This window comes from Alosa sapidissima, chromosome 5 (assembly GCF_018492685.1).
Source record: "Alosa sapidissima isolate fAloSap1 chromosome 5, fAloSap1.pri, whole genome shotgun sequence".
Taxonomy (NCBI): domain Eukaryota; kingdom Metazoa; phylum Chordata; class Actinopteri; order Clupeiformes; family Clupeidae; genus Alosa; species Alosa sapidissima.
Genome location: NC_055961.1, coordinates 18,329,004 through 18,356,659, shown reverse-complemented (window position 1 = coordinate 18,356,659; position 27,656 = coordinate 18,329,004). Strand labels below are relative to the sequence as shown.

Below are 27,656 nucleotides of genomic sequence, written 5' to 3'. Positions count from 1 at the left end.
AGGAACATTTGAACGGTCTCCTAAGGTAGGACGGACATTTTGTTGCGTTGCGCACATGACGGTCTTCCGTGAATGCTGCTAGTACGGGGTAACAATCATGCATCGAAAGTTAATTACTTCATACCAATGTTATAAATTGCTCCTTTCTGACCGTCACATCAATCAACTTTCACAAAAATCCGTATTGAAGTAAGTAATTTTAAGATGATCTTTTTGCGTAAGATTTGCGGTTTGTGCTTGGAGGGCGAAGACGGGTCAAGGTTGTTTGACAGATTAGCTGATATAGGTTGCCCAACGTTAACGTTACACATCAAGGACCTGAATGAAGAATAATATAGATTTTGTATTTTGATTATTGAATGTGACTGTTCAATTTAAGAGCAGTCATTGTTAACACTACACTACCCAACTAACGTTAATTATTATTTGTTGACGTAACGTGATAGCGTCAGCTAGTGTTTGGCTATCCAATTTTGAGTTTTCTACTTAATTCCCCATCCACTGATCATCAAGCAGCTGGCGGAGCTCTGGAGACATTGTTGTCAGGCAATAACTCCAGCTCCCCTGTTGCTGGGGAAACACAGTTTGCTGGAAACAAGGGATATCTTTGATTTAATCCCTTGGCGAATTGTTGGAGAAATTATGATGCATACTGTCTCAGTATAACAGTCTCCTAAGACAACGCTGAAATATGTGAAACCAGTAATAGATATGCTCAGAGTTGTTTGGATACGATTCTGGTGTGTGTGCGTTGTGGTTGTGATGATGATGATGGGTTGACATGGTGATGGTGTGACTCTCTCCTTCTGAAGGTCATCGCTGATCGGCCATAGCCGATTCCTCAGCTCCAGCCAGTCCTCTGAGGGTGATGGAGGCTCGCGAACATCTCCTGCGACGGCCGATGGCCAGAGCCAATCAGAGGTCAAGGAATCTAAAGATGCAGTGAGGAAGGAGGCCAAAGAGGTAAAGAGAGATGACCAGCTCCATGCAGCAGTGGTAGGAGAACCCCAGCTCCATGCAACAGCAGTAGAGGAACCCCAGCTCCATGCAACAGCGGTAGGAGAACCAGTAGGAGAACCACAGCTCCAGGCAGCAGCGGTAGGAGAATCGGTAGGGGAACCCCAGCTCCATGCAACAGCGGTAGGAGAACCACAGGTCCAGGCAGCAGCAGTAGGAGAACCAGTAGGAGAACCCCAGCTCCAGGCAGCAGTGGTAGGAGAACCAGTAGGAGAACCCCAGCTCCAGGCAGCAGCGGTAGGAGAACCACAGGTCCAGGCAGCAGCGGTAGGAGAACCAGTAGGAGAACCCGAGCTTCAGGCAGCAGCAGTAGGAGAACCACAGGTCCAGGCAGCAGCGGTAGGAGAACCCCAGCTCCAGGCAGCAGCGGTAGGAGAACCACAGGTCCAGGCAGCAGCGGAACCGGTAGGAGAACCTCAGCTCCGTGATGCAGCCATAGGGGAACTGGTAGGACAACCTCAGGTCCAGGCAGCCGCGGAACTGTTAGGAGAACCCCAGCTCCGTGATGCAGCGGCGATGGCAGCTGTGTCTCAGGTTGCCATGGAGGCGGCACGCAACATGGCCGCCACTCCTCAGGCAGAGAGCAGCCCAGCCTCAGCGCAGGAGAGGGAGGCAAAAGGAGGGAAGAAAAGTCTCCTGGAGTTACTGGGTGCCATGAAGGTTGACGTGACGACCAAGCGGAAAGTCAGGACCCCACGTCCTCTTCAGTCAGAGCAGCCAATGAAGAGCAAGGCCAAGCCAACAATACCTGTTGCCAGGGACACAACCAAGGGTATGTTTCAGGAGGCCTCAGCAGCAGCAGCAGCAGCAGCAGCAGTGGGGGAGAATGTGGAGAAGTAAGAAGCACTCACACACACTCAACACACACACATTCATTCACTTATTCGCACACTCAAACTCTCTCACACTCACTCACTCACTCACACACACTCTCACTCTCAGAGCTCTATGATTTCTGAACCACAGAAAATGTGGACGGAATCTACATATGAAAACAGAAGCAGAATCTCTTCCTCTCTCGAACACACATCCACAGAATTCAACTCATTGCATACCCACACAGGAACACACACACATCGCTTTATTTTGCCCACAAATTTCTAAGAACAATCTATGATCTATGTACTTGGTTGTGTGTGTTAATACACTATGGGCTCTGTGCACTATTTTACTTGGAAGTCGGCAAACCAGTTTCCTGTTCGTTCGGAAAAGGTGGAAGCTAAAATTGCTTTTATAACGACTTGATGCCAAGCAGAGTGGCACACAGCAGTGCTCTTTAGAGCGAACGAACAGGAAACTGGTTTGCCGATTTTAAGTAAACTAGTGCACAGAATCCATTGCACTAAAACCAGATTCTCATCAGATTCTCGTGTGTGTGTGTGTGTGTGTGTGTGTGTGTGCACGCATGTGTGCGCGCATTCTCTCTACAGAGAAACAGGCTTAGCCCCTGAGCTGGTTGTCGCAGCAACAGCAGCTGCTTCCACACTCCCTAATCGTGGCCAGGCAACCTCAGAGTTGCTCCGGCAACTAAGACGCCATGAAGCCCAGACACACGCCCAGCAGCAAGGAGGAGAGAGTATCAGGTGAAAGAGACTGTGTGTGTGTGCAGTGTTTCCCACAGAATTGGATTCAATCTGACTGGACAACGGGGGGGGGGGGGGGCTGTTTGTGAGGAAACCCTTACAATCTTAACACAGTTAAAAGGCTGCTGATGTGTGGATGCAATTCATAATGTTTTCTACGTAGTTAGTTAAAATAAAGGTTCGTACTTCTCCATGGGACAAGCACTTTTGAGTCTTGGAAAACACATTCAGTGTCAGAGTCAATAAAATTAGCCCTGCATGAGTAACCTAGTCGAAATTGACAAGCAGCTGTAACTAAGCATGCTAAACTCGACATCCATTTTTTTTAGGGTTAGGGTTAGCACTGTTAACCTTTTATTATCAAGAGAGCAAACTCATTTTTCATTTTCATTGTCCATTTTAATTCATAGCAACATCATTGCTGATATGAAGGTGGGTAGACGAGCCAATGGACGCCTCGATGCTCGACCATCCAATCAGATCCGTTTTGATGAGGATGGACGGGGCTACACACATGATAGAGGCATCACCAGTGAACTGGATGGAGTTCGACGCAGGTCAGAAACACACACACACACACCAGACACACACTAACAACAGGTGACCCTCCTATGAAAACAGAATCTCACACACAAATACTGAGAACAACAAACTACACACACATTTATACACATGCCAATGCCATACATACTTTGTCCACACACACACACACACACACACACACACACACACACACACACACACACACACACACAGACATACACACACACACACAGACATGTATACACTATCAGTAGATTCTAATTACATCTCTGTCTCTTAGAAAGAGTGGCTTCACTGGTAGGCGGTTAAATGTCTTCACCACAAAGCCTGAGGATTCACCAGCTGTTGATGCAGGTACAGGCAGCATATTTGTGACTTTATTTTAGCATCATAATTGTGCTATTGTGCAAATGTTATATTATGTACTAGAGCTGTGAAGCGATGGAAAAATGTAATTATGGTTAATCACATAAAAATGGTATAGTTAATTGTGATTAATTGCAGAAAATATTTAATGTTCTAATCTGTTGAAATTGTACACCAATGAAATATCTTAAGTGCAACAAGGTTATTATTATTTTACTAGTGAACTTCTAAAAGCACTGCTGTGGAATTGTTTGTTCCCAAGTGGTATCCAAAACTTTTGTTTACACTTCTACTACTTCCAACGACAATATGGCTGACTTAATCAGAAATAGTCAGAGGAGACTTCCATTGACAATATGGTTGGCTTAACACTTTGAACGGCGCGTTGTTTTCGGAAACTTTGGCCCAGTGCCAGCAATCTAGATTGTTGATGACTTTTGTAGAGCCACAGCGTATTCTATGTTATAGCTATGAACACATACTATGGCTCGTTTGAAATGTGAGACTTTAAGCTCTCAGTGGGTACAAACCGTTTATTTCTACATGCCTCTGTTCCTGAGAAATCCCCAGCTAAACAATTGCTAGTTTTCTTTTTTCTAGAAATGGAGATATAGCGTCTTTCATGAAATATGAAGTGTTGCCTGTAAAGTTTCTGGGAAGTGACCTAGCAAGACCTGGCGAGACTGCCACCTAGTGATAAAACCCACGAAAATAAATGGCCTGGTTTTGACGTGACGTGCATGCGTCACTGATTCGACCCAAAGCGGCAACCATCAAAAGCCGAGTTATGATAAAATGTCCAATGCGTTTTCATGAGTTTTCAATCATCATCTATTTCGGTTCTATTCATCATAGAGTTCCCAAAATCGCACATAAGGTAGTTAGAGTGTCTATTTTCGTAATTTAAAAAAAGCTAACAACGCAATATTGCGTTTTTGGCACTCAACGCATGGGAACAAAAAACGCAATATTGCAACTTCCACTGACAATATGGCTTAAGTCAATGACTTAATCAAAAACTTTCGTACAGAAAGTGGGCCAAAACAATCAGGGAGATTTGGGCAGGCCATCCTGTCCAATGACACTGTTACAGACTATGTTTTCTTAGACTGTGAGGCATTGTACAAATACAACGGACATAAGACATGTACATCAAACCTGTATCGCCACACATGTCTTGTTGGCTCCACAGCCTAACAAGCATACCATGCAAACACCATCAAATCAGCCCTTGGTCTCAGTATTCCTGAAAATCAAAGACCCACTTGTAGCGAACTGTTGATGACTGTAGACTTCTTATGCTCTGATCTGTCCATTTGATTTTTTCTCCGTCTCCTGTTTTGCGTTTATGTTGTGATTTTCCACTTTTCATTGTGTCCTATTTTTTACAGTCTATGGTCCTGTCCTGTGATTTTTTTTTTTTTTCTCTGTCTCTCTCTTTGAGGATTTTTCATTGGTCGATCTAACTAACTTACTTTCTGTCCAGGCCTGTCGCTATGGGACCTTGATTTGGGCAATCGCATAGCCATGGCAACCAATCAGCTTCCACGGAACGGCTTTGAAGAGATGCTGCTCTGGACTAAGCAGGGAACATTTTGGCAGTATCCAATCAACAATGAGGCTGGTATGTTTACAGGCTTCTAATTGGCTCAGGCTGTGGGGGTAGGTAGTGAAGGCTACTTAATGGGTCCAACATTGTAAACTTGGCTCATAGGCAAAATTAGAAGTCCTTTTTAATAGGTATGAGGTAGGTTTTGTTGCTGATTGTATAAAGCATGCCTTGTGGTACATGGTCTGCGGCATTGTATGGCTTGTCTGCTCCATGTCGGTGGTAGCATAGTGGTTAAGGAGCTTGGCTAGCATGCAGTAGCCAGAGAAGTTGTGGGTTCAACTCCCGGCTTCCACCGTTGTGCCCTTGAGCAAGGCACTTAACCCCGAGTTGCTTCAGAGAGAATGGCCAAAGATCCTTGATTACTAGCTCCGCTTTAACCCTCTCTGGAATGGCCCTTGTAATATAACTGACATATGTAAGTCAATCTGGATAAAAGCGTCTGCTAAATGAATAATGAATAAATGTTAATGTCGTTATTCACCCTCTCTAGGTCTGGAAGAAGAGTCGTCTGTACCGTTTCATGAGCACGTTTTCATGGAGAAGCACCTCTCAGAAGGGTTTCCCTCACAGGGACCGGTACGTCACTTCATGGAACTGGTGGTCGCTGGACTGGCCAAGAACCCCTACCTAACAGCCAATCAGAAGCAAGAGCACATAGCCTGGTTCCGAGGTTACTTCCAGGAAAAGCAGGGGGTTCTGGAGGAGGCAGAGGTGTACAACAGCTGAGGAACCTTAAGGGAGAACCTGGGGAACCTTAATGCAACACAGATTCAAGGATTAGACGTTTAGTGTTTGAAGTGGTTGCATCCAGCCATGTACCAGGTATCAATAAGGGGAAGACAAAAACAGGTTAAAGTCTAACCAAACTGGGAGAAAAGGCAGATGAATGGCGACACACACCAAAACATATGGGAGAACTTTTAAATATGGGAAACAAAATACAAGTAACAAAAAGCTTTTACGTTGGACAATTTCCAGCAGTGTAAATATGTATTGGTACATGACCCCTCCTGCTCACATGAATAAGATGCACACATGTATCAACCACACGGTCATGTTCATTTCAGAGCCCAGAAAATCAACTAATCTATTAGTTTCCCATGTTCTGGTGTGAGCGGCTGTATGTGTCTGTAACCATAATAAGATGCATTGACCTTGAGATATGCTCAGCATGTGTATGTACATTTCTGTTCTCATGTAGGCCAATGTTGATACTTGAACTACTTTGTACATTGAACAGGTCTAAACCCCCCCCCCCCCCCCCCCCCCCCCACCACTATATATGTGTGACTTCTGTTTGGAAAGTTTTTGGCGGTTACAATGAATCCAAATAAATATAATTATTTTTCACCCTGACGCCACTTTGGATATTGATTTATTGACCGTTTCATTTCTGATATAAACACAAACCACACTGGCCTTGGTGACATGTAATTTACCACTGGCAGCAGAACAGTGTCTGTGCTGTGATGTGTGCAGAAACCAAATTGAAAGGGCTCATAGTTTATTTTCTGTGAGAAAGGAGTGAAGTTGTCAAACAACCACTCTTTCCTGTACTTTAGCCAAAAAGGGGAGGTTGGAGATGGGACAGAAGTTAGATAGAGAGGTGGGATCTGAATCAGGATTCTTTTAAATGGGGGAAACTGCAGCAGTTTTAAGTGGGAATAACACTAGAGTTGAGACAAGAGTTAACCAATAATGCTATTGGTTCACCGATGGCCATGGTGCATGCCTTGAATAAGGGGGTGGGGGCAGGGTCAAGCTGACAGAAGGAGGGGATTTAGTGATATTAGAGACAGCAAGGGAGTCAACAGGTGTGAAATGGGTAAGTTTAGGGCCCAGAGGAGAATATAGAGACTGAGCAGAAGGTTGAAAACAATGGTAGGTTTACTTAATTTTATCAAAGAAATTTAAGACACTGTTCAGCTTTCTTGAGGCAGGCAGCCGCAGGAGTTTATCAATAGTCCTGAAGAGTGTTTTTGGCCTCGACTTAGAGCAGTTGATGATTGATTAAGGTCACCAAGCACAATAACAGCAGGGCAAAGAAGTGAGGTTCATTCAGTTCCGACAGAAAATTAGCTGATGGTTTGGGGGGGGGGGGGGGCAACAACCACATAATTTGCCGCTTTTGTTAGTCAATATAATAATAAAGGTTACTATAACACTGTAGGTTTGTGGGTATTACCTAGAAATAAATCAGTTTGGTTTGAATTCTGCAAATATTGATGACCACAGGAAACTGGGGGTCCCAAAGCCAGACCAGGTAACCACCACTGACGTAGGTTATGACTAACAGACTTGATGTTGGACAAAATGATTTATTGCAAAATCTGTTTTAGGCAATATTCTCTTTAAAAAAAAAAGGAAAACGATTGCTTATCTTATTACAGCCTTTTTGTGCAACAATACTGAACAAAACTTTCAAAGGACAGTCCTGCAACCATACTAATGCATGTGTATGAATTTAGTATATATACATATAGACAAAACAGCTCACATCCCGTTTTTACATGGTTTTCTCTTGACAAAAAGGAAGACAATTATGAAATTGCTTAAACGGGACAGAAAAAAATACCAGGATAATTACCAGGATAAGAATGCCAGATTAATTTCCATGATGTATGGTTTAATAAACCTACACATTGATCATTTCTGCTTCATGGATACAGGATGATTTTTTACTAGATAAATTATACATTTTTTATAACTTTCTTTTTTTGGTTTTTATACAATTGCATGTGACATATTTATGTCCCAATAGTACAAATGGTGATCTGTTGATAAAGTGGCATTTTAAATAACTGTACAGAAGTCCACTTTGTCTGCAAAACCCTCACAAAAATAACTGAAATACCCAGATTTGTTTCCAATAAAGAAATAAAAATAAAATCACATGCCAATACTGTTAGGCAGACAAAATGCTTTTTAAACACAAAATAAATAAAATCACTCTAAGAATACTAAAAGAGATTATGTTTTAGCAGCTAAACCATTTCCCCATCACGTTTTCAGTATGTTCATTTCAAAAATAAAAAAGAATTACAGTCAAACTTAAACTTTAACAGCCACGGTTCCACAATCAAATTAAAGAATCGTATCAGTTTGAATGATGGGGCATTTGTGAATATACAATCAAATTACCAGAAAGACAGATAATTAACTCTTTATTAATGACGAGTTTTAAAAAGATTTTATTCTTCAGCCTCAAGAAAAGGATTTTCAATCTCTCCAGCAACGAACAGTGTGTATCCAAGAAAGGAAAAGTGTCTTCTGAAAGCCTATAAAACAAACATATATAATTTAAGAAAATCATTCACAAATACACATACACACAAATACACATACACAACAATTTGTCACCACATTTCAAGTGGATATCTGAGCAAAAGATCACCTTTATAGCACCGTCAGATATCACCAGCGCCGGTGGCTGGTGCTCTGCTGTGTTTGGCTGACAGGAGCAGGCGCAGGAGCAGGCGGAGGCACAGGCACGGGCGGAGCCCTCTGACGCAGGAGGCGGTACTTAGAGACTATGCTGTGGCTGCGCCTCGTTGCCACAATAGCCTGCTGAATGGATAAACAAAATGGATAACAAAGTCAACATGGCCGCTGAAAAAGCAATTTACAATAACAATGCAAGGTGGTTTACCAAAAAGAAACCAAAAAGAAAATCATGTTCAGTATCATCATGATTAAAAACATTGAATGACTTTGGTTTTGGTGTAAACTCATCCATAGGTTTAATTCCTAATATTGATTTTGTAAATGTGTGTGTTAAGGATAATTTATGCTCAACATTACAAACATAAAGATAGGGCCTTCTGTCTATACTCTGCATTCATTTCATCCATTTTTTGTCCGTTCACTTCAAGTTTACGGACGAAGCGAATCAGTGAATGAAGGACATTTCCATTTTTGTGTGAAGAGGGACCTAGGATCTACTCACCAGCTGTCCAAACTTCCTCAGAGGTCTAACGGTCTTTAGACTCATAAGTGGTCGTCTGACAAGCCTGCAGGAGACATATGACAAAAATTAAGCCCAGCTAACCCTTGCTAAATATCCCTCAGTTTGGAATGACTATATGGTGCCTTAAACTGCTAAATCGATCTTCTACCTTAACCAGCTAAAACAGTTTTCTGGCCCTCAGGATGGCTTGCCAGAGCCAAGCACTGTTGTTATTAACTGTGGTTAATGCTTGAGTAGGGGTGTGACGAGATCTTGTGATACTACAACGTTACGATATTTCTCGTCAAGGTAAAAATTAGGGCTGTCAAAATAACTGATTAATTAATTTGAGAAAAAATAACGGATTAAAAAAAATAACGCAGATTAATCGATTCTGTATGACCTTTGACCCCGAGCCGTTGTAGTCAGTAACCATTAGACTGTAAAATGAAGGAGAGAGAAGAAAATGTGCTGCCTAGATCATTGATTGGAACATTTACTTTTCAAAAACGGCTTGATGGTGTTGATAATAATAAAGTGTTAATTAAAATAAAGTCCTCTGCAATGTATGTGATAAAAAAAACTTCTTCCCGAAGCACTTTTGAATTTATTTCCTCAGCATATTAGGTCATATCATAGATTATTATGGCCATTATTAAAATAATAATAAAAGAGTTTTTGAACTTTAATGTCACTAATGCTGATTATTCAATGATTCATTTGAATTTAAATATTTAAAATACTTTCACAGCAAAAAACATATATGCGATTAATTTAGATTAATTAATCACAGAGTATGTAATTAATTAGATTAATTTTTTTAATCGATTGACAGCCCTAGTAAAATCTGTCTTGTGGAGTAGTATTCAGCTGTAGCCAGCATGACTGATGAGTCTGACAAAGTTTGCATAGAAGATGCCCCAGCTACTTTTACATTTTTTGTGTAGCAGCATTTTGGGTATCTGCTGGAAACAATGATACCACTCAATTACACCGTTTCCCCTAAAACACTGTAGCTTATTACACAGCTCTTCACAATGCAAGTAGAACGCTCCATTGACTTGAATGGGATTTCCCAAAGTTCTAGCGGTCATTATTTTCGACTAGAGGCTTCTAATTTTGTGCTTCTAATTCAGGTCTTTCATATCACTCCGCAACTACTGGAACTTCATTCAAAAGCGAAAAGCAGACGGTTGATCAGCTGTGTTCTAAAGAATGTTTGATTCAAGTTCAGCGTGTGTTACATGGTAACAAATAGGTTATAGCCTAGGCTATGTAGGCTAAATAGTCATATCGTGGGGAATTTATTGTTTTGCGGGATAATGTATAGAACGCCAGTCATTATTGGGAAAATAAGTCCCTTCAGGGCACAGAACAAGACCTGTCGGGACTTATTTTCCCAATAATGACCAGCGTTCTATACATTATCCCTTACATAACCGCTACCTTAAGAAAGCCTATGCTTCCATGTGCCACTGCGCTTATTTCGGTCTTGCACAGCTGACTTGAAAAACATAAAGTTAGCAAGATTTAGGCGGGGATCACATTAGCCAGCGGCAAGAGGCAGGTTTCCTATTGTTCTCTATGGTTCGGCAGCGGAACGGTGGCAACGCTGGTGTAACGCTAGCGTTGAACAAGCTGAGCGTTGAACTTGGTTCAACCTTTTTCAAAGCGCAACACGATCGATTCAATTGACAAACCGTTTGTGTTACTTAGGAACGAGATAAAACGTGTTATGGTCTGAGCGTTGCGTTAGCCGCTGCCGCTTGCCAATGTGATCCCCGCCTTATGGATCCGTGTTGAATCTACGCAGCCTAATACCATCGCACAAATGGTTCTCCATTGAAAATATAGCTCACCTAACCTGTGCAAGTGGCATACACTTGGTGGCTTGCATGTTACTGTAGCTCTGCACCTCACCTAGGCTGGGTGAGCTCAGACTGATCTGACGGCGATTTCTTTTCCGTCCTGCAGCTCAGGCTAGAAACCCGTGCATCTCTTTCTGCTGCTTCCGTTACAATTTTGCCGGGACCAATCACAAGCTGGCTTATCCACCTGGCGCGCTATTGGCAGGTTTAAACCAGAGATTTCGCGTCACTCTGCAAACGTCACCCTGGTTCGTTGGTCAGATTGGTGAATGACTATCCAATTGCGTACAGAGTCATTTGAACTGTGCCCGTTGATCACGCCTCTTGTGCAGTAGAAAATACATAGCGTACTCCCCAGACCAATGTTCAATCTTAAAAGATTGAGCTTGGTCTGGTGAAAGCCAGACTACACTTCACCGAGAGTTGATGGAAAACAAAACTCTGTGGAGGGAATGATGTCACACATGAGCCACACCCCTTTTAGAAGTGTCTACAGACAGTCTTATGGTAACTTGTCTGATTTTACTAACTATGGAGAGATAAGGTGGAGGCAGTGCAAAATAGTCTTGTTGATAATTTGTTGAAATTAAATGAGGTGACATTGAAATGTAGAAACATTTCAGTTTGAAATATCCTGCTATTTCATATTTTATGTGATACTCACTATTATTTATTTTTAGGCTTGTTGAAAAAAAAAAAAAGAAAACGTATTCTAATTCAATGCATTTTTATGCTAGCCTAACAATTCTTTTTGGTAGCAATATCAATATCGGCAAGTAAACAAATGTAAATAGACTACTTGTACTCGGTTTGAAATAAATATCACTCATTAAAATTTTTCAAAATATAGTACACCTGGATTGTTTTGCATTCTGTGACTTTCAGTCTATAAAAGGCTATTTTTCCAGTGATTTATTTCATCATTGAAGATTTCTTAAAAAATAGAGTTAAAACATCGTCTCGTCTTTTTCTTGGGAACCCAATATCACGCATCGTCTCATAGGCTGAGTGTATCGTCACACCCCTATTAACGAGCATTGGCTATTTGTTTTCAAATTAAATAAAAATTAGCATCGCTAGCCATCACCTGTTTGCCATGTGATAGGAACGATTATAAACCCACTGAGCCACCTGTTAACTCCTCACCCCGCTGGGCTTAGCACACACCTCTTGTTTTGAAGGCTTTGATCCTGTGCCGGGGCAGTGGCCTCAGGTGGTGGCTCCTGTGGACCACTGATGAGGTCACTCTGGATATCCGAAGTCTCTTTAGCATCTCCCTGGTCATCACAATCCCCGTCATTTTCAGCCTGCCAATGGGACACCACCACCAGATCACTTGGAAGATGCTGGTCCAATGGGATTGGGCTAAGTGGATATATCAGAGTCCCACAGAAAATGGAGTCACAAAATAATCAGACAACAAGAAAATCCCCCCACTTCACACATAACGGAACAGAACAAAAAGGTATCTTTTGCAGGATAAAGGGAATGGATTAACTATAATGAAAGTGTGTTAGAGGGTATGTTCAACAGTTTGGATAACTTTTTAAAACATGTACGCATGAAAGTATAAGGGTGGGACTACTGTCATTTTCTAAAATTGCTGTCAAGTTTTTAATAATTTAAAACTATTAAAAGGCTTTATATTTGCAATCTATACTTTTGAAAGGCAGACACACGACACGTTCTCTATAGCATCTCATCTCTTTAAAGGCCCTCCAACACTAAAAAAGGACAACCAATGAGTTTTTTACATATACTTACACCAAACAACTCCAAACTCCAAGCTCTGTATCATTATGATTGTACATCAAACGGGGGGAGGGGCGGTCAAGGTTGTGTGTTTTTGTGAGTAACCTCTGGTCTTGCAAAAAATGTAGCCAAGGTAGATGAACTTAACCAATCCCCTTTTTCAGGAAAAAATGCATCTTGCGAGTTATCTAGCTTTCAAAGACCTCAGGCACTTTTGTATGTCAGCGTGGCTAGAAGCCTTCTGGCAGGGTGGGGGATTGGGTGGTGAGCTGGTTCCAAACTAGCCTATTTCTTATCCGTCCATCCATCGTTTCTCTAGCTTTTAAAGACCTCAAGCACTTTTGTATGTCAGCATGGCTAGAAGCCTTCTGGCAGGGTGGGGGATTGGGTGGTGAGCTGGTTCCAAACTAGCCTATTCCTTATCCGTCCATCAATCGTTTCTCTTGTTCCTTCAGAGAGGCTTCCGGAGAGGTTCCTTCCTCTGATTCTTGGTTAAACTTGTGTGTACTTCATCTCAAGGGTACTTCAAACATATAGCCATGCCATAGGTGTGTTGTGTCGTTTGTATAGAGCAGCAACCATAACTCTGAGTTAGTCCATTCTCAATATGCCTCTTAGCAAAAGGGATCATAAAATCTTGGCTACCAAGGCAGATATTCTGTCGCATGGCTTGACTTAAGGGGATTCAAGACTTCATGTCCCTGCATGGGAAACATTGTTGATTTTCTGATTTCCTCATCATCTGATTGTTGCTACACGGGATACATTGATGATGTTCTGATTTACCCATCGTCTAGGTTCTGATTTACCGTTTGTTTCGGAGTCGCTACATGGGATACCTTGATGATGTTCTGATTTATCCATTGTGTAGTTATAGAGTCTTGACTTCTCTCTCTGCAACGTTACGCCTCCACGCGGTTCTTTGCCAACATCAGCTTGATTAAGATCTTCATTAGCTTCAAACCACTTTGTTCCACTCATATGAAGTTTAATCAAGTGGCCTGTTTCACCATGCTTTAATCTAGGTCATGGTCAACTTCAGTCTTGGCATTTGGTATAAGTGCCATCTTGGATTGATTGCTTGAAGAGCCAGGAGCAGGTGAGGACTCACAGTCCAAATGGTCACAGTTACTTGGGTAGCAGAAACAACAGATTCAGACAATGTGGGGGCACCAGATCTGATGTGTGAAGTCGAAGAAGTTTAATTCTTCATTCCTCACCGGTTCTTCTGGGACAGAAATGCGATCGGTCATTTTGTGCATGGACCTTCCACTTTTCTGAACAGAGGGGGTGCCTAATGCTTCGTAGCTAATTTATAACAATCAGAAGGAAACAGGTGGGCTTAAATGGAATGGTACATATTCAATTCCTCTATCGGTTCATAAAATATCAGCCATACTGAATCTTGGTCTTGGTAATAAATTATATTCCATAGTCCATGACTACAGTGGCCTACAGTGATCTTCTTGCCACTGCACTATACTCTGCAAAATTCACAAGTCATGAATCAGATGTACTGAAAATACCAATGCTAGTGACTTTGGGTATCAGTGGGGTCCATCAGGGCTTGCTGCAGAATCTCCGAGTCACTGTAGTAGAATTTGATCAGATATAGTCTTCAGACATCAAGAACCATCTTGCATAAGCTGCTTTAGTTCAATTCAATTTTTGTTTCAGCTGTTCAGATATATTAATATGGCAAAGGGTGCTTAACGGTTGGCCAGGTGTTAACTTATAACATGGCAAAGGGATAGTCAGGTGTTAAGCTACATAATGACGAAGGGTACCTCAGTCAAAAAATTCTAACTCTGACTGAATGACAGGGGTAGTTTTTCCAGATGTAGAGGTCCAATAAAAGCCTAGTGCTGTACTTGAACTTTGTGCAGATGAAGACCAAACTTAATTCGCAACACCATTGAAAGGACTCTCCATGCATTTATATACTTTCTTTCCTCGCAATCTTCATTCACCGTCCTCCAAAGCTCTGACCATGTTGGGGTTGGGTGGAGGCCACTGGGTGGGGAGTCTTTCATTTGCATCTCACGCTGTTACATTACAGAAGAACGGGCAACATCATAATTTCAGTGACACTGGTGACGACATCCCAGCCCCGGAGTTTGTTATGGAAGTACACAGAACAGCTTCTCTGCTTGCACAGTTACCGGAGTGAACAGTTACATGTGTATACGCAGGATCAATTAATTCGTCCTGGTCTCTGATTGCAAGCTGGGGGAAGACATTCCTGGATTCTGGATAGTCTGCTGATGACCCTGTAGGTTGACTTCTGGGTTGAAATGAGTGATCCCTCTCCATCTTCAAACCTGCTGGTTATCACCATGCTTCACCACGTATCACTCAAAAAAAATCTGGTCTGTTTTTCTCATTACTCAGTTTTCATTCCTTTACTTCACCAGCCCCTTATAGCTGTAAACGGCGACGTCTCTGAAACTTAACAGTAGCCAGCTTTTTTGTTGTTTGCTCTTAGGTCGGTAATTAGATATGCAGATAGCAGAACAGGAGCCTATAAGCATGACGTGGCCGTCGGTAGGATTTGGAACAAGGCCAAAGGTGTGGTCTGTTAGCTGTTAAGGTGGAGGGTAGGGAGGGATACCATACCTGTGCCGGCTGGAGGATCGCCGGTATTGGGGTGATCTGGGCTGATCTTGATCGCCATCAGACACAGGGTTCTCAGAGTCTGGGCTGTGATCGGAGCTGGCTTTCCTGGAAGGGCTTGACCTTTTGGGAAACTTCCTGGCTGGGGCTGCCTCATGATGCTCTGTTGTCTGTTGCCGGGGAAACGGTCTGTAGGCCATGCGATTCTGCAGCGGGGCAGGGCGCCCTCTTATGGCAGGGGGAGGAGGGGGCATCGTCTTAAAACGGGCAACAGACTCCTCACGAAATTTCCGGTTCTTCATTAGGCGGCTCTTGTCACGTAAAGACAAGCCACGCCCCCCAAAGCCTCTGAGGGGAGGGGCCACTGATGGGTCCCGTCGAAAATGCCTGAAAAGAGGCGGGGGTGGGCGTGGCTGTTCCAGCATTTCTGGATACTTCCGCTTGTAGCCAGAGCTTCCTCTGTCAGGACCTCTCGGGGTCTGGTGGCTCTGGAATCTCCGTGCAGCTGATGGCTTTGAGAGATGAGGCCCAGGAGGTGGTCCAGCTTTCCATGAGGGCGTGTGTGGTGGGGGCCTGTACTGAGAAGGGTTAGGGGGTGGCCAGTGCTCTGGCTCGTTACCATGGCGGCCTGACCCCATGCGCTCCCTCTCTCGGCTTCTCCTCTCGTTGCAATCCCTCCCAGTGGATGAAGACCACCTGCACATCCATTACAAACAAAACAATCAATAAATGGGAGAGGGGGGTTACAGTTATCATTAACACAGAGGGTAAGGCCCAGCCTGCCTTCCACACTTCCCACTGGTTTACTGTTTTACCATGATGTTAGGGGACAGTTACGATCCCTTAAACTAGTGTAAAGCTTCATACTCCATTTCCTGAAAGCATCCTAACATCAAATGACTTCATCAAAGCAGCAAAGGGCCATCCTTTCTTATTTCTCTTTTTCTGCTTTTGCTTATGGGTCATGAACTGCTCCATTGAGGGTTAACATCTCATCTTCTTGAAGAACAGCTTAGAAATGAAGCATATACTTCAGCAAAGCCATGACTATGGAGCTTTTGGAATAAGCGGATATATTTTTCCAATTCCTGCACAGTGAATATTTTCTACATTTTATCCACCTCCCACTTTCACATTGTGCCTCCTCTCTTAATTCGTCAACACCATTTTTCGGCACAGGCTTGAGTATTGCGCCCCTTAATTTGGACTTGCTTTGTTTACCCAGCTTGCACCACAACTTGAGGACTCTGGTACCTCTCTCGGCTGTGAAACTCTCGCTCTTTTCTCAAGGGGGAGTCAGACGGACAGCGGCCCTCGCCATTCCGTGGCTGAGGGTGGTGGGGTCGAGTGCTGGTGTAAGGGTGGCTCCTGTCTGGGCCTCTCTCACCCCAGAAAGTCTCCCTACCACAGCCGTTACCAGAACCACGGCCCCGGCGACCTCTGCCCCTGCCACGGCCTCTGTCTCCTGCCTGGCTGACATGCTGGGGTTTGGGCGGAGGCCGGGAGGGGTAGCTGGGAGACTGGGACCTGCCCCAGGGCCGCTCCTCCTGTCTGGTGGGGGGCCGGAAGGGACTCCTGTGATGGGGGGGCTGTGGATGGACCTGCTTGTGGCTCCGATGGTCTGGAATCGGGGGGCGGGAGTCAAACCTTCGAGGTCCTCCGTCATACTGCCTGTGGTGCGATCGGCCTGAGGCGGGTTCATGGGGTGAAGGTCTGCGTTGGGCAGGGCCTGGTCTGTTTGCTGGGTCTCCATAGTGACGGTGGCTGTCGGAGGGCTGGGAAGCGTATCCCATGTAACTCTCCTGGCTCTTGGTCTGCCAGGAAGACTGTCCACGGTCCCGGCCCTGAGGGCTCTTCTGTTGCCATGGCGCTGACTGTCTGTCAGGGTAGGGGGCCTTGCGGCCCCTGTTAGGAGCCTCTCTCCAACTGGGAGGGGCCTTCCCAGGACCGCCTCCTCTACCACTACGGAAGGGCCGGGGATGTTCTCCACCATTCTGAGAACCGAAGTCACTCATGTAGGATCTAGTGAGAAACACAAGTATAACACATCAGGATATCTTATGAAAGAAAGGCTACAGACTTTACATAGCATTTGCGAAGACTGACATCAACATCACAATCTTTACTTTTTCATATCAATCTTTAAAACCACTGTTTACACAGGCAGGATGTAACTGACAAGTTGTTCCAATGGGTGGAAGTAACAAACAAACCCAAGCCGTACAGAAAGACACCTGTGCCAACTGCAGTCAACATTCTGAACCGTCAGATTTACTGAAAGGCCATTTTTCATAACCTCAGAGAAGTATTATACACTACTTTAGAACTACTATATACTATAGTTCTCTTTTGTAAAGAACATATTATACACATCATCTCTTTTCCCTCTATTCGGTCATGAAACAGGCTATGTGAAATAAAGGTGAAATTAGATGGCACCGATATGGAATTTTAGGGCAGATAACAATAACCGATATTTATTGGTTTGTTGTGGCCAATACTGATACGATAACCAATAATATTGCTCTTGAAAAAAACATTGTGAAAAGTGATTGAGGGGCAGCATTTAATAAGCATCATTTAATTGCAGTAATTTTTTCCTACCACCAATGATCGATAGGACTCATAATTAGTGATGGGCAAATGAAGCTTTGGTGAACCACTAAACCACAGCAGTGTGAAGCTAGCAACACTAATGAAAAAATCCAATATGGCTGCCACATGTAGATTTTTCAACATACAAGTCCTTACCCAAACCAGTATATGTAACCAAAAATATTGGTTTGCTAAGGACTTTTATGTTGAAAAATGTATGTGTGGCGGCCATCTTTTTGCTTTTCAGCTAGTGTCGCTAGGTTCACACTCCTGTGGTTCAGTGGTTCACCAAAGCTTCATTTGCCCATCACTACTCATAATTGTGCTCAATGGTACAGCAGTCAACAAAATAGCAGTATCCTAGCCCTATGTGTGGCTCCTTTAAGTGAACCTGGCGTCAGTGAATTAGGAGTGAGTGGCTAGCGACAGTGTATGAATCGTTTTCATTTAGGAGTAAACACTCATAAACTGCCAAACTGGGAAAAAGATATAGCGACCAAATCAGAGTTTGTGAGGGAAACTTATGTTTAGTTTCAACTGCGGGTAACTGAATAAAGCTGCAACTCCTCAGACAATAGCCTCTCTTATGTCCGTCTACTCTGTTGCGCACAACCTGCTGCAGGAGAAATTAAAGGGGTTAGCCCCGATGGTTTTAATAACCTATAATGAGGACCTGTCTGGAACTGAAGCAGGAATGGTTAGCATATTTTCTTGGTAATATGGACAGATAATAATATTTTATTTTTTTCACTTATCGGCCAATAATATATCGTCCGCCAATATATTGTGCATCCCTTGGTGAAATAAATTCAAATGAGTGTCTAAAGACTAATTAGAGTCATCATTATTTTAGTATGCAAACAAATAACAGGCCATTAATGATGGCAACCAAAACCTCACAACTTTTAAAAGTTAATGTTGAGCCCTGTGAAACAATCAAGGGTAACATCCAGGCTTCCGCGAAAAAATATGATTTTATTAGGTTGAGGCCACAAGTGAGTAGTAGGATAACAATTGTCTTAAAGGCTACTCTGAATAGCGGAATATATTTCTAAGTAGGCCAGAAATTCACAACTTTTTCCAAGACTTTCTCCCAAATATCCATACTTTTCCAGGTCTGGAAACAGAAATTCATAATTGCACACTTTCCCAGAAGGAATTTATAACTGCACACTTTTTAAAACAGTCTGATGTTAAAATGAGGAAGTATCTCAAAACAGAGAGGGAGAGGAAGTAAGAGAGAAAAAGAGAAAGAGGGCGGAGCCTTAACCTGTGCTTCATTCGAGGTGATCCTGTACGCGGTCTCACCATGTCTCAGCTTCAGATATGCCCTCTCTGTGGAAAAAGAGACATTTGAGGGGCGGAAAAACACACAAACACGTTTCACCACTGCCAACATTCCAGTCAAGAAAGACTCTCCTAATAGCATTACAACAAGCCCTTATTGCTACGTATGGACATAGCAAAAAGGGTTACCCTGAGAGAGTGGAAATCAGTCTTCCCACCTTGCTTTAAAAAAAATGGCTAAATGACATGGTTTCTTGTCTACACCTTGAAGAGCTGCAGTATACTCTGTCAGACAACCACCCTAAGTGTCTTACCATCTGGGGACCTTTTAATGATCAAATTAAGAGAGAGATAAGTCAACATGTGATTTAAGGCCTAGTCCACATGTACCAAACAGACTTTTTTCCCTCCGTCTTCCCTGAAACCGTATCAAGAATATTTGCGTCCAAACGGATCCATCTCAACAGAGACGACTCAACACGTTACTTCATATCCCAGGCCTATAGGTGGCACTGTTTCTTTACAGAAATTGACCAAAGCTTGCGCGCTGTAGGCTATAAACAGACAGAATAGGCTACGGCGAAAAGGGCTAGTGCAAGGAAACCAGAATTGTTTGTGTGGACTGATGGTGAACTGTCAACTGTAGTCAACTGTAAAACTCATAAACTTCATTTTTACGGTTTGTGAAGGGTGCAGTCCCGTCCTTTATTTGGCTAACGCAGGTACAAATAATCTCCTTTACTTTCTTTGGTTGTAGGATAGTCCGCGATTCACATTAGTTTTGGCCATCACCGCATAGGCTAGGCTACTAAACGCTAGGCCTACCCAAGTTCTAGGTTATTCCGTCGGCACATTTATAATATTGCTATAATACCTTCGTTAGTAACAGTCAATACTTTTGGCCGCATCAAATCGCGCATTCACATTTAGTGCGCTACCATCAGCTTAACATGAGTTCTAAGCGTCTCTGTATGCTCATATCTGACTTCACTAGACTGTGAATGCATGTATTTATGTTGCAAGACATGTAAAATAAATGAATGACACCGGCACTACGCACAAATTAATTTAAACTTACACCGCACTTCCCTAATAACTTCTGACTAGTTCTCTCGCGTCACTGACAGTAGTTAGAATGCATCAAAAAAACACTGGGAAAAACACTGTTCAGTCCACCAAGTCATAAGCTATTGGCGCTGCGCAGCACCAGTTGTGATATTTATCCTACTGAGTGTAATCGTAGGTAATGTCATGTATGAAAACTAGTATTGTTAGGCAATAAGTGTCAAGTCCAGGGTAGCTGAGGTGTGGTGCTGACATCATCAATAGGGAAGTATGCGGTTTCGCCGTCCAAACGAACGCACAAGGGCTACGGTTTCAGATTTTTCCACCCTGGGACCAGGTTTCAAAAAAGTGTGGTTACGGGCAGTGCGTTTACAGGATTCGTTTGGACGATCGGCCAAGACGAAGCAAAATCGGTGCGTTTAACCCAAAAAGCGTCTCCGTGTGAACGGGGCCTAAATCATATCAGACTGCATTTTACTGTACAGTGCTGTATTTTTTTGTCTTCTGTGTGAGTCACTTTGCCTTTATTCTGTGTCTTTCTTGACTACATTTGGTACTGACCCCATAGACTTTATTGTTGACTTTAACCCCCTTAGCACCAAAGTTACAAACTTGCCACAAACAATACCACTGATTAAAATAGACGATAGATTCAAAATCTCATGACTTTCTACCACTAGATGGCAGACATCCAGACTTTTGTCATGTCATGTTGTTATTCAAAGTGGAATAACAGGAAGTAAATAGTGGATCCCACATGAGAAGAAGCGTGTTTGTTTGCACTGATGTGAAAGCCATTCTGTTCATGGTGTCCAAGTAAATTAAAACAGATAATATTTCACTGATTCTACTTCTGAAGCAGAATATCTGCATTTAGGAGATGACAATCGATCTATTGACAGTGATAGTCAAAGATGCGTCTTTGCATGGCGGTGCGTCTAAGTTTGCACAACAGTGTCCAATAAGACCATACTTCGACCTTTGCCCAACAGGTGGTGGCAAGGGTCAACGTAGTCGTGGTGTCCGTAATGGACGTGCTGATTGTCTGTGCACTTAAAAATAGATTCAAATATATATTTTTTTGCACCAGACTTCTGTGTCGTATGTGTACAGATCGTAACTCTACACTGCAAGAAATCATTGCATCGCTAGGTCAAAATAAAAATATATTCATCTTGTCAATCCTTGATGAAGCATCCAACACAATGAAACACAATAAAGCGGTGGATTTTAACCCACTGAAGGAGACCACACAGGGTGAGAAATATCATTAGAACGTTTTTACGAAGCTACACAAGATAACGCCTTACACGATGGTAATTGTTTTTACTTTAGTTGCATGACAGTCATTATTAGGTGAAGAATGACCGGCCAATAAAATCACGTTTGTAATACAGGTAACATTAAGTTTAGAATACAGGTAACATTAACCTGCTAAGTGGAGGAGGCAAAAGGTTAAGTTCACTGACGTAACGAGCAAACGCTAACGTTACGCTAGCCCAAAACGATATGTCAGCAAAAGGAATGACGGAACTGTGAGCTATATATAGGTTATGCTACGGCATTTAACAATTGCGATTCAATTCTGGACACTGTCAGCAATATAGCATTGGCTTTAAAATACATCTGTTTACAGACTATGATTTTACTGGATTATGGATGATTAACGTTAGCGAGGCCGTTTATCTGTTGCTAACGTTGCTTCAACGTAAACACACGGTCTGCCTAACGTTAACTGACGTATAGCAACTTAAGATTTTACATCAACTAAACTAACGTTATATAGAAACATATACAGAGACAAAAAACTTAACTGACACATTCTATTTCACGATATTTAACACTTTGTCTAGTCGAAGCTAGCTATATAACGTTAGCTTCGCTAGGCTGATGACTAGCACTACTCACCTTCGGGCCACGTTATATAAATCGAGAGGTGAAGCTGTCTGATACGACACAAGACGGGCAAGATTGACGTGTTAAACAACAGCAATCTGACGGTTTTATTTACACTTCAACTAACTTCATAACTTCCTAACAACTGAACTGCAACGTTGATCGCCCAACAAATGTTTGTTTTCAGAACAGAACAGTGTTCTAAGGCCTGCAGCGTTCGTGAGCAGACAGCTCAACTTCCGCCTACGATTACCCAACATTGTACCAAAATAAAAGTAACCAATCCTCTCCTTTTTTTTTTATTGGCGGTTGGCAAACAATGTTTGGTGCATTACCGCCACCTTGTGAAATGGAGCGTGGGTGTGAAAAATGTATTTCCCTATTCCTACAATCTAATTATTAATCCAGTTATTATAAGAAAGTAAAAAAGACCTAACATACATCTCCAGAATTTCTTTGCAAAATATCATCATATCATATCTTCAAAATGATGATTAAGGTGCCTCTCATGGCAGTAGGCTATCTAGGACATGATTCAATGGCATGCTACATACACTACACTTAAAACAATGTACTATTTAAACCAGTATGCCCAAATCTCATTCTTGAAATTATTTTTCTCCTGTGCACGTCTGTTCGTGCTTCTACATAATGTATTTCCAAGTCATTTATTTTTGGTTTGATAGTCCAACAATACCTTCTGTTATGTCTTTTCTCTCTGAGTCTGAGACAGTTTATGTTGTCTGACTTAAATTATAATATATATCTTCTATAGGCCTACAGGGGTTTTCAACCAGTGGTCCACGAAGACTTTGCTAGTGGTCCGTGATCATGGGTAGGGAAGTGTTCCTTTGTTGTGGACAGGTAGGGTAGAGAAAGGTTCCTTTGTTGTGGAAGAGTAGGGTAAAAAGGGTTCCTTTGTTGGTGAAGAGTAGGGTAGGGTAGGGTAGGGAAGGGTTCCTTTGTTGTGGAAGTGTACCAACAAATTTGTCCACGCCTATATGCAAAACACACAGCCACAAAGTGAAATACTGCTTCTATAGCACACAATAAAGACGCCTCCAATGTCAGAGCTGGGAATTTTGTTTATTCAGAATTATTACTTACATAATTTCAATGCAGTAATTAGCTTTATTCAGCAAATCACCCCAGTGCTATGGGGTTGGTCTGAACAGGCGTGGGCACGTCATGCTGATGAAGCAACAGGCTGGCTCCCTTGGAAGGACGGGGTTACATGCTTCAGACCAATCAGAAACATCCCTTGATGTTTTTCCAAAAACACAAACCAAAATCACCCTAACGTTGACGTTCACTATATGGCACAGTTACATCCCTGGACAAGCCTTGACATAAATACACACCCTACAATCACAATCAACACACACCGTACAAGTCCCTCAATGCCCATCACATGACCACTGGGTTTTAACCGATCACAGATTGTGCCCTTACAAAGGTCTGTTTCCCTAGCAGAGATGCTTTTCTCACTTTTAAAAATTGGGTTTTGTAACATTTCAGAATGTAAAGCATGCTTGCTATGACCTAAGGGAAAAGCTTGGGAATTTTTTAAAAAGCTGTTTAAATAGACTATCTAAATAACTGTATTTATCATTTGAATACACTGCCTAAATCTCTAATTTATAACCCATCGTCTGGATTAAGAGGTTTTTACTGTATTTTTACTGATATTACTTCAGTATTTGTGCATTGTAAGCATTGCGTGATGTTTCTGATTCTTTTACATCTACAGTATTTCATACAGGGAATCTCATTCTGAACAGCAACCCAAATACTGTCCAACTCCAATTTCAAATGGCACGTTATTGAATGACCACTGAATAAAGTAATATAGTGATAACAAAACACGATTTACTGTCACTCAGAGCTGCTGAGAACTATTGGTATGCAGTTAACAAAATGTCTCTTGACTAGGCTACTGGGTATATTCATCAGTTCACAATGGGAATTAGACTAAAGTTCTAGATTCAACATCAGCTAACATGAAGCCCCAAGCTGTGATGATAGAGGCTTCAAGCATGGTTGAAATGCAGTTTCAATCTTACTGCTACAAGTTGCACATTTTGGCCTATCACATATTTTCATCTTAATTACAATTAGAGAAAGCAACACTGATTGATCACCCGCAGGTGTGTGTGTGTACAGTGTGTTTCGTCATTAACCCGTGGTGTCACCTTACATCGACACCACGGAAATACAATCGAAGTCCCTGGGGTCTTTAAGGTTTAGCTGGATTCAGCTAGAATGGAATGAAGGTTTAGCTGGACACAGCTAGAGTGAAGGTTTAGCTTGATACAGCTAGCTTAGAGAGAAGGTTTTGCTGGATACAGCTAGCTTAGAGGGAAGGTTTAGCTGGAGAGAGCTAGCTTAGAGTAAAGGTCTAGTTGGACACTGCTAGCTTAGAGTACATGTTTAGCTGGATACAGCTATCTAAGAGTGAAGGTTTAGCTGGATACGGTCTATGACAACTGAACATGCCTAATGCGCTGAACATATGGCCAAAGCATACCTGATATATTGACTAGGGGCTGAATTATATCCATATCAGCAAGCGTCACCATGTTACCATCAGTCCAGCATGAGCAGTCACATGTGGGTTTGGTCTGTGTACAGCATGCCTATCTGAACGGCCCAAGCATCACATCTTCCATAAGAACAGGGGCAGGTAGAGGTGTACCCCATCACTGAGGGGGCAGTTGGGCCAGGTACAGGGGTAGGTGCAGGAGTTCCCTCTCACGGAGGGGGCAGTTGGGGCTAATCTCATCTCTACATTTAGAGTTGCCCCGACAGCATATTCATTTGAGGCAAACATATTTCGCCTAAATATTCTAAATGACTACCAGACAACCTACTTTATCTTATTCATAATATTTACTCTATTTAGATCTTAACAAGCACAGATGCATATTAATTAGAGGAAAGGTGACATTGCTGATCTCCACTGGTGACAAGCAAAGGATTCGTTAAATTGTTACAGGGTGCATGGGCACTTGGTATATTTGGCAAAACACAAATGTCTACAAGTCTACAAGGTTTTAAACAGATGCCATGCACACACACACACACACACACACACACACATTCCCTCAAACATAATTTACATTCAAAACTCCTTACAAAATAGGACAAAAATGTTTCTCCAAAACTAGTCCTTCTTGTGCCTATTCGGACTATTAGCCAGGGTAACCTCCTCGAGTGCGCTACAGCAATTTCTCAGCACTCTACGCCCGAAGCTGCCATTTCACTTCACCAAACCTAACCCTAGGGAAATCTCTCATCAGAAGCTGCCATTTCACTTGACCAAACCTAACCCTAGGGAAATCTATCATCAGAAGCTGCCATTCTGCTGTCTGTTTTAAATATAGCAAAGCTTTTGGAAATGTTTAACATATATCAGATCTTTTGGAAATTATCAAATATTCTATGGTTGCAGTGGTAATCTAGGATTTTAGGATTAAAGTAAGGTAGTGATGGTTGCTGAACACATTTACTGCTATGGAACTCTTGATTTCTTTAACTAAATCACATCTTTAAGTAACAAAACTGGACAGCTGTTAGTCACAGGAGATTTCCCTATCAAGGATGTGTCAAAGGACCATCTCCTCTTTAAACTTGTATACAGCAAAGGTCTGTAGAAGACCTTGGTCCAATCACAGAAAGCCAAGCACAATACTGCATACAGCACAAGTCCAGGATTTAGCTGGAGACTAAACAGGAGCAGGGCTGTGAGTGTGGACTAAATATGACTCAGGCTCAGGCTATCACTGTTGACTTAAAGGGAGGCTACAGTGGGTCCGTTTAGTGACGGCTATAACAATTAGCTTCCACTCTAATCGCTGGAACTGCCTACATCAGATGTGACAGCAACATGTACGTTCGTAAAAAAAATTTAGACCAGTCTTCCAAAACTATTTTTAAGCTATGTGAACGGAGCACTTTAGTTGCAGACCCAGTGTAGCCTGGGCCTAAGGCTACAACTATGGGCTTAGGCTATGACTGCTGGTTCAGGCCATGACTATGGGCTTTAGATCATGACTGTTGGCTCAGGATATGACAAACTTTAATAGAGCATTCTAAATGGAGATTGTAGGAGTCTATTCATCTTCATCTTTATTCAATACTGTAATATTCTTTCACATTTTGAGTATTGTTTTGCCATAGACGCCACTGTTAGAATGACTAACGATCAATTTCAATTAGTCTTTCAATAACTGAAATATCTACAGAAGGCAGAAGGCATCTACAGAAGGCATCACTGTTAAACTCGACTGCAGATCATTTTTTGAGTAGACATTATAGGACAGTAGACATGATCTGATCTGTATAAAAGTAACTTAAGCAATCAGGCTTTCTTTCTTTTACATTCGCTTGTGGATGGTCATTCATGATTTTGTTGGATAATAAATTGTGTCATAAAGTCCTAAAAACAAACACATTGCAGGGTAAGTTGAAGGCAAATAACGAGCAATTTCTTCAGAGGGAAAGTCAAAGGGACTACATTCAGAGAAACTAGACTCAGAGGGAAAAGGAAAACAAAAATATCCTGCATTTTTGTCCCAACTGCACCTAGAGGTCCCTCAACACTCAGATACAGTTCCTTATCTTACACACAAATATTCTCTCTCTCTCTCATTCTCTCTCTCTCACACACACACAAACACACTCCCTCAGCTCTACCAAACACGCACACACTGGAGTGGTCATCAAGTCACTGCATAGTTCTTCTGTGGAGAAAAAAAAAACAGAAGGGAGAGAAGCAGAAGGTATGTAAACATTTCACAATGAATTATATGTGTATGCAAACATTTCACAATTAAATTATAGCCTTTGTTTTAGTAGCTCTGGTATCTTTAAGAAAGAAATAACCACAGCCAGATAGTACATCATCATGAAACATCAGTCCAACCATTTATCCTAATACACCTGTGCTAATACAAAACAAATACAAACACAAACATTACATTCCCAAACAACACAGTCAGCACACACACACACACACACACACACACAAACACACTCACACTCACACACACAGACAGACAGACACACACACACACTCCACTCTTACCAAGCATCCACTTTGCCTCTGCCTTGTAATGCTGTAGTTCCTCCATCCCTTATGGCAACAGCTGGCAGAGGTGTTGTTATGGGCTTTATTGGTGACGGGATTGGCCGAGATTGATTTTGATGCTTCTGATCACTGGTAGAACACGACAATGTCACTGAGGACGTCACAAGGTTGCGGTTACAGTCACCAGCCTGATTGTTTACCGTGGACGTAGTAGAAGAGCTAGACATAGCAATGGTTACTGTGGTAACAGGGCATGGATATGCCACATGTCCGGTGAGGTCCAGAAGATCAAGAAGGGCTCTGGTTGGGGAGGAGCTTGGACAGGAAGTGTTGGTGTGGGTTAATCCTGCCTCTTCCTGCAGAGGAGAGAACTCTGGGATGGAGACGAGGTCATCCTTAGAGACGGGGCTGAAAGAGTGAGAGA

At 42.5% G+C, this 27,656-nt stretch overlaps 3 protein-coding genes across 15 annotated transcripts in view; 1 reads left to right on the top strand and 2 right to left on the bottom strand.

Moving 5' to 3' along the window:
* Positions 1-16: 16 nt before the first annotated feature.
* Positions 17-6,477, top strand: mrps31 (mitochondrial ribosomal protein S31). Of its 6 annotated transcripts, none has more exons than XM_042092406.1 (8): positions 17-189; positions 813-1,245; positions 1,276-1,853; positions 2,448-2,600; positions 3,011-3,157; positions 3,424-3,497; positions 4,996-5,133; positions 5,612-6,477. In XM_042092406.1, exons 1-8 carry the CDS (start codon positions 98-100, stop codon positions 5,845-5,847), a joined length of 1,851 nt encoding a protein of 616 aa, XP_041948340.1. In that variant the 5' UTR covers positions 17-97; the 3' UTR covers positions 5,848-6,477. The 6 variants fall into 6 exon arrangements, with proteins under 6 accessions (XP_041948340.1, XP_041948343.1, XP_041948341.1 ...); XM_042092409.1 differs by having other exon boundaries at positions 18-189; positions 813-987; positions 1,204-1,853; XM_042092407.1 differs by having other exon boundaries at positions 18-189; positions 813-1,000; positions 1,061-1,853.
* A 946-nt stretch (positions 6,478-7,423) lies between these two features.
* On the bottom strand, positions 7,424-22,390 carry si:ch211-114c12.2 (uncharacterized protein LOC336578 homolog). 4 transcript variants are annotated; one of them, XM_042092402.1, is made up of 8 exons: positions 22,156-22,390; positions 19,166-19,230; positions 16,522-17,322; positions 15,304-15,996; positions 12,103-12,300; positions 9,068-9,131; positions 8,516-8,688; positions 7,424-8,399 (listed from the first exon to the last, which is right to left on the bottom strand). In XM_042092402.1, the coding sequence occupies exons 2-7, from the start codon at positions 19,204-19,206 to the stop codon at positions 8,536-8,538; spliced, it is 1,950 nt and encodes a 649-aa protein (XP_041948336.1). In that variant the 5' UTR covers positions 19,207-19,230; positions 22,156-22,390; the 3' UTR covers positions 7,424-8,399; positions 8,516-8,535. The 4 variants fall into 4 exon arrangements, 3 of the variants coding, with proteins under 3 accessions (XP_041948336.1, XP_041948337.1, XP_041948338.1); XM_042092403.1 differs by having other exon boundaries at positions 8,516-8,685; XM_042092404.1 differs by having other exon boundaries at positions 16,555-17,322.
* Positions 22,391-23,210: 820 nt separating this feature from the next.
* Positions 23,211-27,656, bottom strand: part of LOC121709201 (MAP7 domain-containing protein 2-like) — a 37,064-nt gene continuing 32,618 nt past the window's right edge. For all 5 annotated transcript variants that reach the window (XM_042092396.1, XM_042092398.1, XM_042092401.1 and 2 more), the window contains 2 exons: positions 27,230-27,640; positions 23,211-26,885 (listed from right to left, as the gene is read on the bottom strand). In XM_042092396.1, coding sequence (XP_041948330.1) covers position 26,885; positions 27,230-27,640 — 412 coding nt within the window. In that variant the 3' untranslated portion in view covers positions 23,211-26,884. The remainder of the gene's footprint in view (positions 26,886-27,229; positions 27,641-27,656) is intronic.